This window comes from Scophthalmus maximus, chromosome 9 (assembly GCF_022379125.1).
Source record: "Scophthalmus maximus strain ysfricsl-2021 chromosome 9, ASM2237912v1, whole genome shotgun sequence".
NCBI lineage: Eukaryota > Metazoa > Chordata > Actinopteri > Pleuronectiformes > Scophthalmidae > Scophthalmus > Scophthalmus maximus.
The window spans coordinates 21,272,042-21,287,616 of record NC_061523.1 but is presented as its reverse complement, the minus strand read 5'-3'; the positions used below and the strand labels follow the sequence as shown (position 1 = coordinate 21,287,616).

At 40.9% G+C, this 15,575-nt stretch overlaps 1 protein-coding gene across 2 annotated transcripts in view; it reads right to left on the bottom strand.

The window, feature by feature from the left end:
* qdpra (quinoid dihydropteridine reductase a) overlaps window positions 1-13,794 on the bottom strand; it is a 59,781-nt gene extending 45,987 nt beyond the window's left edge. The window contains exons 1-7 of one of the 2 annotated variants that reach the window (XR_004795957.2): window positions 13,603-13,794; window positions 13,278-13,370; window positions 12,192-12,288; window positions 11,447-11,587; window positions 8,037-8,145; window positions 5,426-5,509; window positions 3,676-3,796 (exon numbers count right to left, since the gene is read on the bottom strand). Coding sequence is in view for 1 of the 2 variants with exons in the window: in XM_035649657.2 (XP_035505550.1) it covers window positions 3,694-3,796; window positions 5,426-5,509; window positions 8,037-8,145; window positions 11,447-11,587; window positions 12,192-12,288; window positions 13,278-13,370; window positions 13,603-13,686 (711 nt within the window). In the remaining variant the exon portion in view is untranslated. Of the gene's footprint in view, window positions 1-2,783; window positions 3,797-5,425; window positions 5,510-8,036; window positions 8,146-11,446; window positions 11,588-12,191; window positions 12,289-13,277; window positions 13,371-13,602 lie in introns of those variants that run through there. The other variant, XM_035649657.2, reaches the window with a different exon arrangement.
* Window positions 13,795-15,575: the final 1,781 nt, after the last annotated feature.

The following is a 15,575-nucleotide window of genomic DNA, read 5'->3' as shown; positions in this document are numbered from 1 at the left end:
TAAGTAAAGTATGTGTTTGATGAGCAAACAAATGCACCTTTTTTCTCATTTAATTACTCATAACTTAATTTATTGTTATGTTGAAAACAGCCCGGAGGGCAAAAGAAGCAAAAGGAAAAAACAATTAAAACTTTATAGCTTATGGCCTTAATGTAATATGTATATAATATAGGAGTGACAGATCAACTTTAGCATGAGATTAACTAAATCTGCAAACTATGACATAAAGTTGCTCCACTAATTATATTCAGGCAAGTTTCCCGTTAGTGTCCTGGGAAGAAAAGTACAGTGTGTGTGTGTGTGCGTGTGCGTGTGTGTGTGTGTGTGTGTGTGTGTGCACCATTGGTGGAAAGACATGGAATCATTGAGCATTACTTACTTTTACTTATACGTTTTTTCAATATTTTTTTCTTCTTTGAAAGGCTTGTTTAAAGTATTCTTGGGATTTAATTCAAGAGTTGACGGGGAATGAGGGGGGAACAGAGATGGAGAGCAATATGCAACAAAGGTCATCAGGTGGATTAAGACGAAACCAAAAACTAAACCAAAATATATGTGATCATCATGGTAGCATTCTTTTTTCAGCCTATATTTATCTTGTCGTATCATATGTATCATTTTAACATATCAAGGCTTTATCCATGTTGCCAACTGCCTGGGGTCCCGTTGACCTGATTTAACTCCGCTTGCCGTTTACCACCAAGTGAAAGAGACATCAGATATTTTAAATCACATCAGTTGTCCCCATGTTTAAAACACGCGTGGCTCCAAATCCGCCAGATGAGATGTGAGGAGCGCACCGCTTTAGCAATCCCCCTCGCCCTCCCCCTCCCCCCCGCTGCACCCGTGACACGCGAAATGATTTGCTTTCTCGTAAGGTTTACGCTGCAGAAAAACAATAGCGTCTGTGGCGCTCGGGTGACAACTTATCTGCCCCAGCGGAAACAGGAACAACGCGCTCTGTCTCAGCGGTAATCTTTGATCAGCTGAAACGCTTTCTGTGATAAACATTGACTCCATCCCCACGGGCAATCACTCCATAGTGGTGGCATCATGGGAGGTAATGTATGCATAGACATGTTGAATTCGCCTCAGGCCACACACACACACACACACACACACACACACACACACACACACACACACACACACACACACACACACACACACACACACACACACACACACACACACACACACACACACACACACACACACACACACACACACACACACACACACACACACACACACACACACACACACACAGTGAGATGAATTGCTATGCCGCCTAGAATAAATACATATCAGCTACAGTGAGCCGGGGCGCTTTGCTCTTTCCTATTAATCCTCAGCATGGTGATTTATTGCCGTGTGCTTGTCAACAGCCGTACAGTCCCCTGGAACTGTGGCCAGCCGGGGAGAAATAGTGTGAGTTTAAGGCGAAGGCCCCAGCAGCTGCCCCGCAAGACTATTTATGTGCATTCTGGTCCACGCCGATGACGGTGGATATATATGGGTCGATGGCAGAACAACAACATGCTGTGCGAGAGAAGAAAACGCACCTGTAAACTAATCTATTTGTCATAATCCAACTTTTTTTCAAATTGATGTCTTCCCAGATGTCGGCCCGCCGTGGAGATTTGCATTTTCCAAGGTGAGATGGCTCAGCAATCAGTTCTTCCGTGTGGGAGCGTGAATACTAAGGGGCGACTTCTGTGAAGTTGTTTTTATAGAGTGCGCGTGTGGCGGTGGGTATTCGTCTCCCCGATGTGTCACCTCCCGTTTGATTAAAGCCACTGCCACTTTAAAACACAGGAGGTGCAGTGCAGCGGAGCGGGGGCTCTTATTAAAGGGCACCATCTAGTGGTTGTTAATATACCGGGGCCCCTTTGTTTGGTGATATTCAGCAATTCCATTAAAGCAAAATGCAAACAATGAATGTGAATAAATGTGTGTAAGAGGTGCAAGATCCAAGCCTTGGTTTTTTTGTTTTGTTCTTTTAAGAAAAGCATAAACTTGTGAAACCCTTTTCATAAAAGGTAAATGTCTTCAGTACAAACGTGACCAACGGGGGCCACAGGCAGCTCGTAGAGAAGGCAGAAAATACGGAGAGAGACTAACACTTGGGTGGTTTTGGTCTTTTCTTCTTCTTTGGTCTTCTATATATAACTCATTTGATTAGTGTCTTTGCAATTCCAAAAAATGCCAGATAAATTAGTACATACTTATTTTTGGCCACTTTTTGCTGCTTTTTACATGAGCATGAACAGATTCTAAAGAGACCGATTCGTCAACTGCTCTTTCCAAGATCCAGACTGAACTCTGACCTCCACTCTTAAAGCCAACACGGACGAAAAAACCCTCAAGACTGTAAGAGGAAAATAAAAATGTTAACATTGACAATTCAAAGACCACTAAGTCACTTCTTACTGACTTTTGTAGTGTCATAAGATTCATATTCACTACGTGATTGAATGTAACAAGTTACTGTAGTGTAGGTAGTATAAAGTAATGCCCTTTTTTACCAGTTTTGTTCCATTGTTGGGGTCATTTTTGTGGGGAACTTAATGTGCATACATTAAATTCCCCACAAAGATCTGGAACTCAGACTCTGATAAAATGGCAGTAAACTTTATAGTTAATAAGAAGTAACAGTCAGCGTGTTACACTGTATGATCAAGAGCTCTGGAGCAGCTACGAAATGACTTTTCAGCGAGACAACGAGAGTTTTGTAAACGGCTGTTTCCAACATTGAGAATGACCTTTAAACCTCAAATCGATCTTTTTGACTCGTTTTATTGTGAATTTTGACACAGTCACAATACACGACTTAGAAAAAAAGCCAAAGGAATAGCGCACGGTTTCCACACCAAGGACACTTTGACTTGACGGGTACAAACATAGAATAAGGCCACTCCACTTATTGTACGTCTGAGGGAAAGACAGCGGCTTTCTTCGACTCCGTGGCTCCTCAGTGGCGGGGAACCGTCAAGGACTCTAAACGGTGTCTAGTCTACAGATCTGTACGTCCCACAGGACGGACACGGGGGAGGGTTCATTTCAGAGGGACAGGTGTCCTTATGAACGAGACGGAAGGTGAAATAAATCTAAAAAATGATTCCCAGATCCTTCATTTTCTTCAATATATAGTAAAAACACTGTTATGACATAGAATTAAAATGGCATATGCATTTCAATTGGTGGCCGCTTCCACACAAGCCCGATACAAGGACTCTTGTACACTTCTCATTTGGTACAATTTCACTTCACTGATTTCTAAATTATTCTAAATATTTTGAATGAAGCCAATGGTCTATTACCATTATTGCAGCCTGGTTGGCTGCTACAGTGGACCCACTTTAAGTGACCCACAGCTAGATGGCGCTGTGTGGCTGCATTTCCAAAGACAGTCCCTCCCTGCTCCTGCTCCCTCCTCTCCACTCCACTCCACTCCAGACCGAACCCCATCTGGCCGTCTCCTCCCCCCCATTTTATTTAGCTCCCCTCTGTCACCATCTCTCTTCTTCACCACCGGCCCTCTTCATCACTCCTATCTCTCTACCTCTTGTTCCCCATATGCGTCTCCTCCTCCTCCTCCTCCTCCTCCAGTCTCCCATCTCCTCATCTCTCCCTCTCTCTGCCTCCATCCATCTTTATCTCTATCTCCCTCACCACAGCTCGCTCTGTCCTCTACTGAGCGGCCACAGCCTGAGTTTCGCCTCCGGAGGTCAGCAGCTGCATCAGGCTTCCCGACGCCGGCCGGTTCACCCCGGTGGCCCAGTTGAAAAACGTTCTGCAGGAAAAATAAAGAAATGGGATCAGTTAAAGAGATTTCTTTCCTTTGGGTTCTACAAGCATCTGTGCTGCTCTTTACAATACCCCTCGTATCCCGTTTTCATTACATACATTGGACAGTATATATATATATATATAAGATGATGGGAAGAAGTGTGAAATGGGGGGGACATGAAGCAACTAACAGTTCACTATGGAACGAAACTAAGGAGGTACTCTAAAATGTATTTCCTTCATCAAAATATGACAGAAGGGGAGAAAATGTGATTCAACATTTTAGTGGACAGAGGGTAGCTTTATCTTTTTTGGATGGATCTTTATGTTTTCCAAAATAATTATAACGTGGACAAGAAATAAGATCACCAACAGTGTACAGGAGTTATGAATGAATGTTTTTTCCATTTAGGGGTAAAAAACATAAATAAAAAAAAGTAAGTAGAGGACAAGAAAATGGACAAAAGAAAAAGAAATGACTTCCACCTCCCTTTATATCCCTGTACTAGACTGTTTCTATTTTTAGTCCTCACATGCTCATCTGACTCCTCAGGGGATTATCAAACTGGATGAAATCCCATCTAATCTCCCCTGGTATACACCGGGTGTAAACACTGAGGAAATAAAGACAAACCTCTGTCTGAATAGACCCAGCAAGTGCTCAGACAAGTTGTGTTACTCTCAAAAGCGCACACGGTTAGCAAGAAGCAGCAGGCATGAGTGAAATAAAAAGTCTTAATTCATAATTGAAACAAGTAGTTTAATCCAGACTAGATGTTTTGTGTGTGTGTGGTGGTGGTTTTATTGTGGATCAATCCATCCTGTTGCATCACTTGATTTCTACTCTCTTGCTAATGTATAAATAAATTGACATTCATGTGAGCAAACATCAGGAAGCAGCGACTTGAACCTCACAGGACGACTTGTTTTTCCTCCTGAAATGTCTGAGCAGTTACGTTTTATACTTTTAATTAAAAAGGAAATAATCAATATCAATATTTCACACCCATTGTGCAAATTGTGACAGACAATCTACGAAATAAAGTTTAAAATCCAACAAAACTTTGTATTCTGCGCTCAATTTCTTGTTGTCACATGACTTAATTTTGTGTCATGGATTATCAGGAACTTGAGGATGTAGTTTGTGAGCTGAGAATGTTTCTGGGACTTAAAGGCATCGAAAAAGTTAAATGTGAAGTTTTCGATGTCAGTCGCTCAGAATTAGAAATAGCTTTTAATACAAACCCTGAACAATCGAGAGACATCCTGTTTCTCAGTCAGCTCACAGCAGCTGTAACTGGCCGCAATGTAAATCAGACGCATGAATACGTTTCATGTGGAATATGAGGAAACGGTCACCACCTGACCAGCACCTGTGCTTTTTTTTTTTTAAATCAGCGCTAAGGTCTTCTGGTGTCAAAGTGGTGAATTAAGCTCTGAACACAGCTTTATAAAATCAAAACTTCAGGAGGTAAAACATAAAAATGTGAACCATATTTGATAGAGATAAGTAGATTTTTTTTATTGCTATAGTGATGAAAAACATATATTTTTTTTTATAAATCCCCACAAGGCTAACTACAATATAGCCAAGAAATGAGAAAGGAATAAAATTATTTGCTTTTGCACTCACTCTGCAATGAACTCCAGCGGCGTCCAGGAACCGAAGTCTGCGTCAGGCATGAACTTCCTGTTCATCGGCGTATCCAAGGTAACCCTGCCAAATTAAGCCAGATGAGGCGAGTGTGAAGCAGAGAGGCTGGGAGGCAGAGATGGAGCAGATCAGGACAGAGACAGCAGCACATCCACACATACAACAGCACCGTGCACGGGGCTCGTGTGCACGTGGGTAGAAGATTAAATCATTTGCATCACGTTGCCGTTTTGTTATCGTGTTACCATATTCATGACTTCAAATAGCACGTAAAGGGAACAGACGTCGTTGTTGTTGTTGTTGGGACACTGATTTAGCCTCTTATCAATGGGATCAGCAGCCGGAGCAATGGCAGAAGCAATAAATGCACTCAGTGCTAGACAGAGGCAATGTGGGTCGAAACACCGTCCTCCTAAGAGTCATGTAACTCAATCAATTCTGAACACACAAACACATGTTTAGCTTTAGTGTGACTTTTTTTAAATGCATAAACGTTCATGAATCTGTAAATCTATTGTTTTTTCTCATTTATTTTTCCCCATATCAGAATAATCCAGTGACTGCACAAAGGAACCTCTATCATCAGACTTTGCCTAAATATAAACGCATACAATGACCCTCTTAAAGAAGTAAAAAAAAAAATATATTGAAGTCATAAAATCCCGATATGATAATATCCTTTAAAATCAACGTTTCTCGTGCGGCACTGTTCCAAATTATCATGAGGCTTTTTTGAAGGAACACACCATTCTACTTATGCAGTGTTGGAATACGACTGCACAGCAGCTCAAGGGGGTTGAGGGGGATGGAGGCTGCAAACAAGAAATGCAAGTCATGGGGCTAATGCTGAACACATGTGACAGCATGTGTCACGGGGGGCGGCAGGCTCCGCCTCATTTGCGCTGGGGAAAAAATGCGACCAAAGAGAGAGCGGGAGCGAGAAACACCTCCTGAAAAATCCATTTCTGGCGCCTCACGATGACGGTGCAAAAAACACCGGCTTTTAAATTCAGCAGGCGAAGAGACGAGGCAGTGATGAAAAGCCTACAGTCTGAAACGGATCTCATGTGCAAAAGCAGAGATATACTGGGTGAAAACTGGCGGCCTTATCCATCTTTTTTTTTTTATTCCCGCAGCTTATCTTCACCTCGCACTTAAAGTATGCATTGAACATCACAAAAGGAGCGTGTGGCACCGCTTATACACGCACAATGGCCTTCGTCTCCAGCTGCAGCGTGCATTGTCGGTGTATTTAAAGCTGCAGTGTGTAATATTTCTGTGTTACAGTAAACGTGCGCCACTTATTTCAACCTAGAGAATAAAACATGGCTTTAACCAAGGAGACAATCCTGTACACAATAAGTGAGTTTATTTGTCCTATTGTTCGAATGAGGTTCTATAACTAGATCTGTTAAGTTCAGTGCAAGAGAATAAGGCATTATATCAAACAAGCAGCGATCCAGCCGGCTATAATTATCAGAATGTTATTCTGCCATGCATATCACCAATTTTTCAGAATCGCTGATCATCTAAAGCCCTTTATGAACAATAACACATTATAGAATTATTCCATACGAAGACTGCACAAATAATATCATCGACTGCATCTTCTCCGCTCAGTCGTCAAAAACTTTTAGCGACACACTTTACCGACTGAGACGAACTATCTCAAAATTAAACACCTGTCAGAATTCTGGCTTTTTAAAAAGTCATTTATAGCCTTGAATTTTAGAGGTGTGGGGTTTGAAAGAAGTGAAGCTCTAATGAAAGATGCTTTAAATTTGAATCATGTGATTTACTGTTAATGTTATATCTTCTTCTTTGATTATGATTACTTTTTTTTTTTCCAATAATCAGCCTTTTGTGATTCCTCCAGCAGCATGGAAGTCCAAAAAAAATTGTTGGAGTAATCCTTTAAATGTTGTGCCTACTTTTTTTAAGTTACAAGTTTTTTTTAGATTTTAGTTTCAGATTTTAAAAAGGACCAAATAGTTAATTCTTATTTTTTTTATCTGCTGTAGCAAAGAACTATATAATAAGGTTTCTTTGCATGGCCTTTGGTTGTCGCGATCATTTACAAATGACTGCCACTGTTGTACAAAATAGATTTTCATAAAGCAATTTATAATGCTTTGGCGGGTGGAGTAGATAAAGTTACCAACAGCATAATCAATTGATTTACATCAAAGTATGTATTTTCTTGTAAGGAATTCTTAGTAGCACTTTTGACCTTTAAAAAAAAAAAAACAGAGTGCCTTAATCTTATGAGTTTCAAACACTCGCAGGCAGATAACAACAGAAAACAGATGAATTACGCTGAAAGCAAGATTTAGATGCTTCCTTGGATGTTTGATATTTTTTTCTGTGACCTTTAGTTGCCAATGGAATCCAGTGTAACTGCTTACAGAGCCACTTTTAAGCTTACAAGAGGTTTGAATTTGTCAAAATATAGATTATTTGGGGGGGGGGGCTCATCATTTCTTTTAAGCACCTACTTATGACCCATCTGCCACCACACACCATGGTGCCACTAAACTGTCCTTCGTCATCGCCACTGAGTGTGTACACGGCATCTCGCTGCGGTACTTACGGTAGAATGGCCACGGCGGCGGCCCCTGACGGCATCCCACTGTTTTCTGCTGCGAGACTCTGACACAGCTGGTGTACGGCCGCCTTGGCCATGCCATAGCCCACCATGCCTGAGGATTACAGACAGAACATTTCTTCTTTAGAAAAGGTAGAGGACGAGACTTTAAATGCGCCACACACTGTGCACAGGAGTGGATTTAGAAGAGAGGTCAAGTGGACGGACGTGACAGACTCCACGGGAGGAACGCTTTTAGGATTTAAACACTGGCATACTGTAGTAGCAACGTCCAAGTCTTCACACTGTGGTATTAAATAAATAAAATAGATCGAATAATCGTAAAAGTAGTTTTAATGAAAGAAAAAAAAGGGCAAAATTCTCTGATTCCAGAATTTTTTGGACCAAACGACTAATCGATTAATCATGATAATAATCAACAGATTAATCGATAATGAAAATAATAGTTAGTTGCAGCCCTAGTCATGACTACATACAGAAAGATGTCCTAACGGCCTGTTCTCTTTAGTGAAGCAAGGCTGGGGTTTTTTCCCCCACAATGAATTTGTACATTAGCCCAGCGTTTAATAACTTGGGAGGAATTGTTTCGTAGCTTCAGCATCTGGAAACATTTGTTCCTTTCCTCCCCAATATCTTCAAAAGGGGCCTGCAAAGGAATGCAAGGCATCTGTTCACCACCACCACCCCTAAAACCAGTCTTGTGATGGGCTTACATGGGACTGGCCAATGGGAACGAGGGGTGTGACATGACTTATCTCTCAAGATTTTGTTTTTCCTCCAAGAGCAAAGCCGTGACCATAGAAAAAACAGTACGAGTTCAGGGTACGGTGTGTCAAATACTCCCAAAGTTCTTAGTAACTTCTTGTCATCAGGTTGTATCAAAAAAAAGAGCTGGTAAATCAGTTGCTAGGGAATCATCTGCAGCATCGTCCAATCAAAGGAAACTCCGCAAAGGAAGTCCCCGACTTTCACAAATAACTGTTTTAGGTGCCAGGAGGTAGACATAACCTGATAATCCCTTTGCAAACATATACAACGTTATTTAACAAAGAAATGTACATTTAATTTTCAGTGTTAGTCATATTCAACAATTACAGGTGTGTTCACCTCATCTTCTTTTCTCTACACAATCTTATATTCGCTATCTAACGTCAGCTTCATCATTTGGTTAAACCGTAGATCAGAGGAAATGACAATCTTTCAGTCCCACATTGGCAATTCATGTGTTTCTTTATTGCTTCTTTTACTAGATGGGTTTCACTGCTGACTTCTACGGAGTTAATACATGTGCCTCTGTAAGGAATTTTATCAGCAACAAGTTGCAAACTTGGAGGATAATCACAGATTATGGAGAAGAAGAAAAAAAAAAAAACACCACGTGTCACATGATGAGGCACAGACAGGTCGTCTCCATTTGCTCTTTTTAGAGGTTTAACCCTTGACTCTGAGGTCAGGATTATTATAAACTCATTCACATGGTTTGAAAACCCTTTCTTGAGGCTGTAGCTTTTCAAGTTTTTTCTTATGCTGGACACCATCAAACCAGAAAACAACTCAGGACCAGTCACACGTTTTTGAAACAGATCTGGTCAATCTACCATTTTCACCTTCTGGACATGCAGGTTGAAGAACATCTCCACATATTGTGATTGTCCAACAAATCTGCTCATAATACCTCCAACATTTAACAAGGATTTCATTCATAGACTTTACCCTTCAACCTTCAAAATCAATGCAATCAGGTGTCCTGGCCTGTTGTCTGTTCCCACTGCACACATGATATGAATTTGTCCACATTTGTGCTTTATTTGATTAAACCACAGGGAGGAAAGTTATTTGCTAAAAAAAAAAAAGCAAAAGAAATTCTTTCGTGTTTAAAATGTAAATCCTACAGAAGTTGCTCCCGCAGCATGCCATGGAAAGACAATAGATATAAAGGTTCTTCAGTCTGTTTCATTGGAGTTAACACACAGACGCAGACACTGTCCATTTGCACAATGTGTGTGCAGTCACAGTTCTGCTGAGTCATTCGCTTGCTAAGTCCGTAACCAATGAGCTTGTGGGACTCTGTGCCGACTGCTGAGCCAGTGGTTTGAGTTGATTTAGAGTTGGAACTCAGCCCATCACAAAGTTGGCTTATGTACAAGCGAGGGGGGTTAGGACATGGCATCGCGCCAAAGCCTCTGTCGCTGTCACAGAAGCTGACAAGTTGGGCTGGTGACATGATAATAAAAAAGCTGCAACTATAGCAATTACTTATTACAACTATTGATTCCTCATTTGGGTGAATAATGTTTCAGAGCATATTGAAAAGTGCCGGTCGCCGAAGAAGGTCACGTGTTCTTATGTCTCATGAATTGATACTGACAGATAATGTTTAATATAATCATCATCGTCCAAATTTGTGCTGATTGATGTTCTGTCAATCGATTGTTTGACCACAATGGTAACAAGGTCAAATATCAAATAAAATCCACCTGCACACATGATGACTCAGTGAGAAGCTGTGTCCTTATTATAGAAAACATGTTATACTGCTTACTGTGCTTAAATGATCAACATTTATTGATTCAATAAAGGCAACATTTACACTGTCACAAACCAAAATTAGAACATTTCAATATTGCAATAATATTTTTCAAAGAAACAACCTAATTTAGTATGTGATATAAGTTACTGTAATATATTTTATAGAAATCTGTTATAAGTTAGTGCTAATACATAATTTTTTTAATGAATCAGTTGCTTTACTGACTTTACTGTCACATTTATACATTTGGAATCTCTTTTTTGTTTTTGCCTTTTGTGGTCAGTTACATTTTAACCCGAGAGATTGAGCAGCTCAGACTCGAGACAGCTGCTCAGGGACACAGAGCAACATGTCTGCTGATGGACAAACAGGCCATTTTGAGAATTAAATTATGGATTTTTTTGGTTTATGAAACAGGGTCTCTAACCACAGAGTCCCACAGCTGCCCATGATCTCATTAGGTAGTCTGTTTTTGTGTGCTTGTTTTGTTTCTGGGATCCATTTTATCGACACCCTTCACTATTTTCATCTGTGTGAGCTCACCCGTGCCTCTGATCAGCTTGTGTCCTGCACCGACTTTCATTACCTGCATTATTTGAATTGGCAGGTTGAACAACAAAGACGTATGGCACAATGTAGTCTCCACAAATTCAAAGTCTGCCTGAAACCTCCGACATGACACAAAAGGCCAAACCAGGTCATCGTGATTGGAATGGTAAACAACACGAGTGTGTGTGTGTGTGTGTGTGTGTGTGTGTGTGTGTGTGTGTGTGTGTGTGTGTGTGTGTGTGTGTGTGTGTGTGTGTGTGTGTGTGTGTGTGTGTGTGTGTGTGTGTGTGTGTGTGTGTGTGTGCGTGCGCCTTACCTCCAGTGCCTGAGAGAGCGGCTTTAGCTCCGGCCAAAGTCAACAGTCCGCCCGCTTTTAGGTGCAGGGCGGCGAGGTGGCTGGAGATGGTGGAGGTCCACACACTCTGCTTCCACATTAGATCTGAGTTTTTGTACAAATCTGAGGAAGACATGGAAAAAAAATTACAAAAGGAAGGCCTCATTTTTAAATCTGGGGTGGCTTGATAGCTAGGTAGCTTAGCACAAAGACTGTAAACCAAGGGAAACTGCTAGCCTATATCTGTCCAGCAGTTACAAAATCCCCTACCAGCACCTGTAGAGCCTCACAAATTAAAATGCTATATTTTATTCTAAAAAAGCACAGACTGCCATTTAACATAAGGAACTTGAAGCCAACTATGTCTTGGCAAAAAGACAGAAATTTCCTGGAGCCTCCACTGCTTGTCTGGCACAAACTATTTTAATTTTAACACTTCAGTTTTGTAATATGTTAACTTAAGATGTGTTGGTAAATGATACATTTGAACTGCCCTGTTGTGTTTAACTGTTGTAATTGATGTAAGACATAATTCATTAAATAATAAAAAGAAAAAGTTGCTAAGTGGTCTTGTTAAAATTAGATTATTTCGTCACACTTGTCAAATTACATAAATGCAATTTAACGGAGCTTGTCTGCAAAATCAAGCATGAATTGCTGCGGGGGGGAATAAGCGGCTGATTATTAATGTCACAGCAAAAAAAAAAAAACTCTGTTGAACTCTGACCTTTGGAACTACACTTCCCTCCGGCCCATCCTCCGGCCACACACAAGATGGCATCCACTTTCTGTTCCCCTAGCAACGTGGCCACGTCTGCCGTCACCTGCACAAAAAAGAGAGAGATGACTGCCAACATCTTTTCAAGAAGCCTCAGGGCGTGGTAATAAAATGTCAGCTGACTGACACAGCAGCTGGAAATCTTTAATGCAATAAGGTCAACCGATAAAAGGATTTAAGCATCTACAAATGTCTTTGTGTGATTTAGTCTTATTATTTTTTTTAAAGCTTCACTTGGGGGAAACAAGTGTGTTTTCTTTTATTTTGAAACCTCAAATATCAACTAGTCACTGTCACTAAAGAGTGTAACATATGACAACTTCACCCCAAAAAAAGCAGCCAAACCAGTAAGGTCACAAGGAAGGGATTAAAACATGAATTTATTGACATAAATAAATAGAATTGTCATCTGCCAAATCTACCACTGTGACGTTAGACGACTCCAAACAAACCGGCCATGTTCAGAAAATAAAGGAGGAAAAATAATTACATTCATGCAGTCATTGATCTAGAAATAATAAGTTGCTAAAATCGATTAGTCGATTGAAAAAAATATATATAATTCTCAGGTTCCAGATTTTCAAATGGCAGGATTTTGGTCCCCTCTGTCCTAAAATGAATGTAATACATAACAATAGTTCATAATAATAGTTCAACATTCATCCGGGCTTAGTTCTACGCGGCATATACCAATCTAATAATCGATATGGGATAATAAACATTAGTTGCTGCTTCATGTGCGCAAGCGACCCCCCAGCTTCTGTTTCCAATGCGACGCATTAGCCAATACAAGTTTTCCAGCAAAGCAACACTGAACCGCGCAGAAAATTAAATAAATGAAACACACTTGAATGAATGAATCAATGCCAGATATGTGTATTTGACGGTATCCACTCTCAGAAGTTACACTTGAGTTCCTGCTGCTCTTTAGCCTGTTGGCTCCTGAGTTGGACATCGATGGTCCAGCGTACAGTGATATTACAGGTGTGTGTGTGTGTGTGTGTGTGTGTGTGTGTGTGTGTGTGTGTGTCTCACCTGTCCTGCCTGCTCGGTGAAACACTCGCTCATCTTCACTATCACGTTTTCATTCGCCTCCTCGTTCGCAGCCATGTCGATGCAGGCGACCCACTGTTACACACACACACACACACACACACACACACACACACACACACACACACACACACACACACACACACACACACACACACACACACACACAAAACAAAACAAAAACACACACACACACACACACACACACACACACACACACACACAGAGCGAGAGAAACAAGAGTTAGCTTATCCTTTAGCTTAGCACCGCGGCGTTAGCCTCCGCAGCGGGGTTAGCTAGCACTCACCCATCCTCGGGATTTGAAATGTTGGACACACTTGGAGCCCAGGGCGCCTCGTCCGCCGTACACGATCACCCGGTTCGAAGCCATGTCCGTGGAGCTGAGTGAGTGAGCGAGCGAGCGAGGGGGCTGAGCTTCACATAAGTACACCGGCCGGAGGAGGAGGAGGAGGAGGCGTTTCTCCGGTTGCGCAACAAGTTGGCGGCGGAACTAATGCCGCTTTCAAAGACCGTCGGAAACAACAAAATGATTGCAAGGGGCCGCAAATGCCCCATTATCACGAGGTTGTATCACGGAGAGACACCAGAAACAAGACCATGACAGAAAACACTCAATCGCATCATCTGGTATTTGCCACAGGATATTGTTTTTGCCTCCGTGTGCGCGTTACTTGGGAGTTGGTCGGTGAAGGGTTAGGGGGCAAAAGGCCATGGTCAACAAATGTGGTCTGATAAACAGCTCTGTGTTTTTTCAAGATATCCCCTCATGTTGTTGGGCTAAAGAGACAATCTCTAGCTTGATCAGGAAATATTCCCCATAATATGATATCATACGATAAGTGACCTCATAAAAAAGTCACGGTGAAGTCTGAACATGACGTCGTGCGGAGTTCAAAAATTCATTTTTTTTCAATGTATGTCTGCATCCCATACGACTACAGACACTTATATGGTGAGAAAAAATAATTTGTAGTCAAACGGTCGGCATACATCACTATGAAGTCTGAAAATGATGTCACCGTGCATTGACTTTGCAACCAATAACATTAGAGAAACCATCAATAGATTATCATCTTATGTTATAGATTATGAAACTGAGTTATTGCAATATAAAAAAGTTAGCATTGTCTGATTGGGGTTTATACAGCACATGCAGGGAATGAATTGCCCCTCCGCAGCTTTTCATCAATATATTTATTGTATCCCTGACATTTTGACCCCCACCCTTGATCTTCTTCAGATTATACCACAACAATCCCTTACATCTCTTTATATATATATATCAAATGAATATACATTCACCACCTGGTGGCCACCTACAACCAGTAATGTCATCAACGTGTCACAAGGTTCAGCCCAAACTTATTTAGAAAGAAAAAAACCCATCTACACCGATGAACGCTTTAACAGGAAGAAACGAAATCTAAAATATGACATACCTCATATGCCCCAGAAATGCTCAAATTGCCAAACAATACAACTTAAAGAATGAGCAATCATTTCAAAACAATTTCACTAACTAACAATACATGGTTTTATAATAATATAAAAGAGCCCATGGTTGTGTGTAATTTTGCGACATCTTAGAGTAAAAGGTTGTTTTGCCCACGGGACACAGTTCCCGAAAAACAAGCCTGAGAGTCAACAAACGTTGCTTCTACTGTTTAATTAAAAAGCAGACAATTGAGAACAGTCAACACGTTATATGACAGCCCACATTTTGTTGATTTATCGTACAGGGAATGTGCCAGCGTGAGCCGAGAGGCTATTTGTCATCTGTAGTCCCTGGACGGATGTTACAAAGTCATCCCGAAAAAAAAGTTAAAGTATAAAATTGAAATTACAAAGTTCAGTCATCATTTATAAGCACACAGAGCAAAAAATATTCATGTCACTCAGGAAATGCTTATATTACACTGACTTGTGATATTTAAAACATGTAGCGCAAAGACTCATAACACAAGAAATAACAAACACATAAAATGAGGGATATTAAAGTTAATAAAAGGAAGCACGAGCAAAAGAAATAAAAATCATGCACAGAATATAAAAACATACATTTTATCTGAATCAGCAAAACCAGAGTAAAAGACATGCATGCCATCTACTTAATCTTTACTCACAACAAAGCGCCTCGTTAAAAATAGAAGATGAGTCACCTACCTGAACAAACGTATTCCATTACCGTAATTGGGTTCAACTGGAGAATCACATCCATAACACCCCAGTATGTACCCTGTACTTACTAAAATACACACC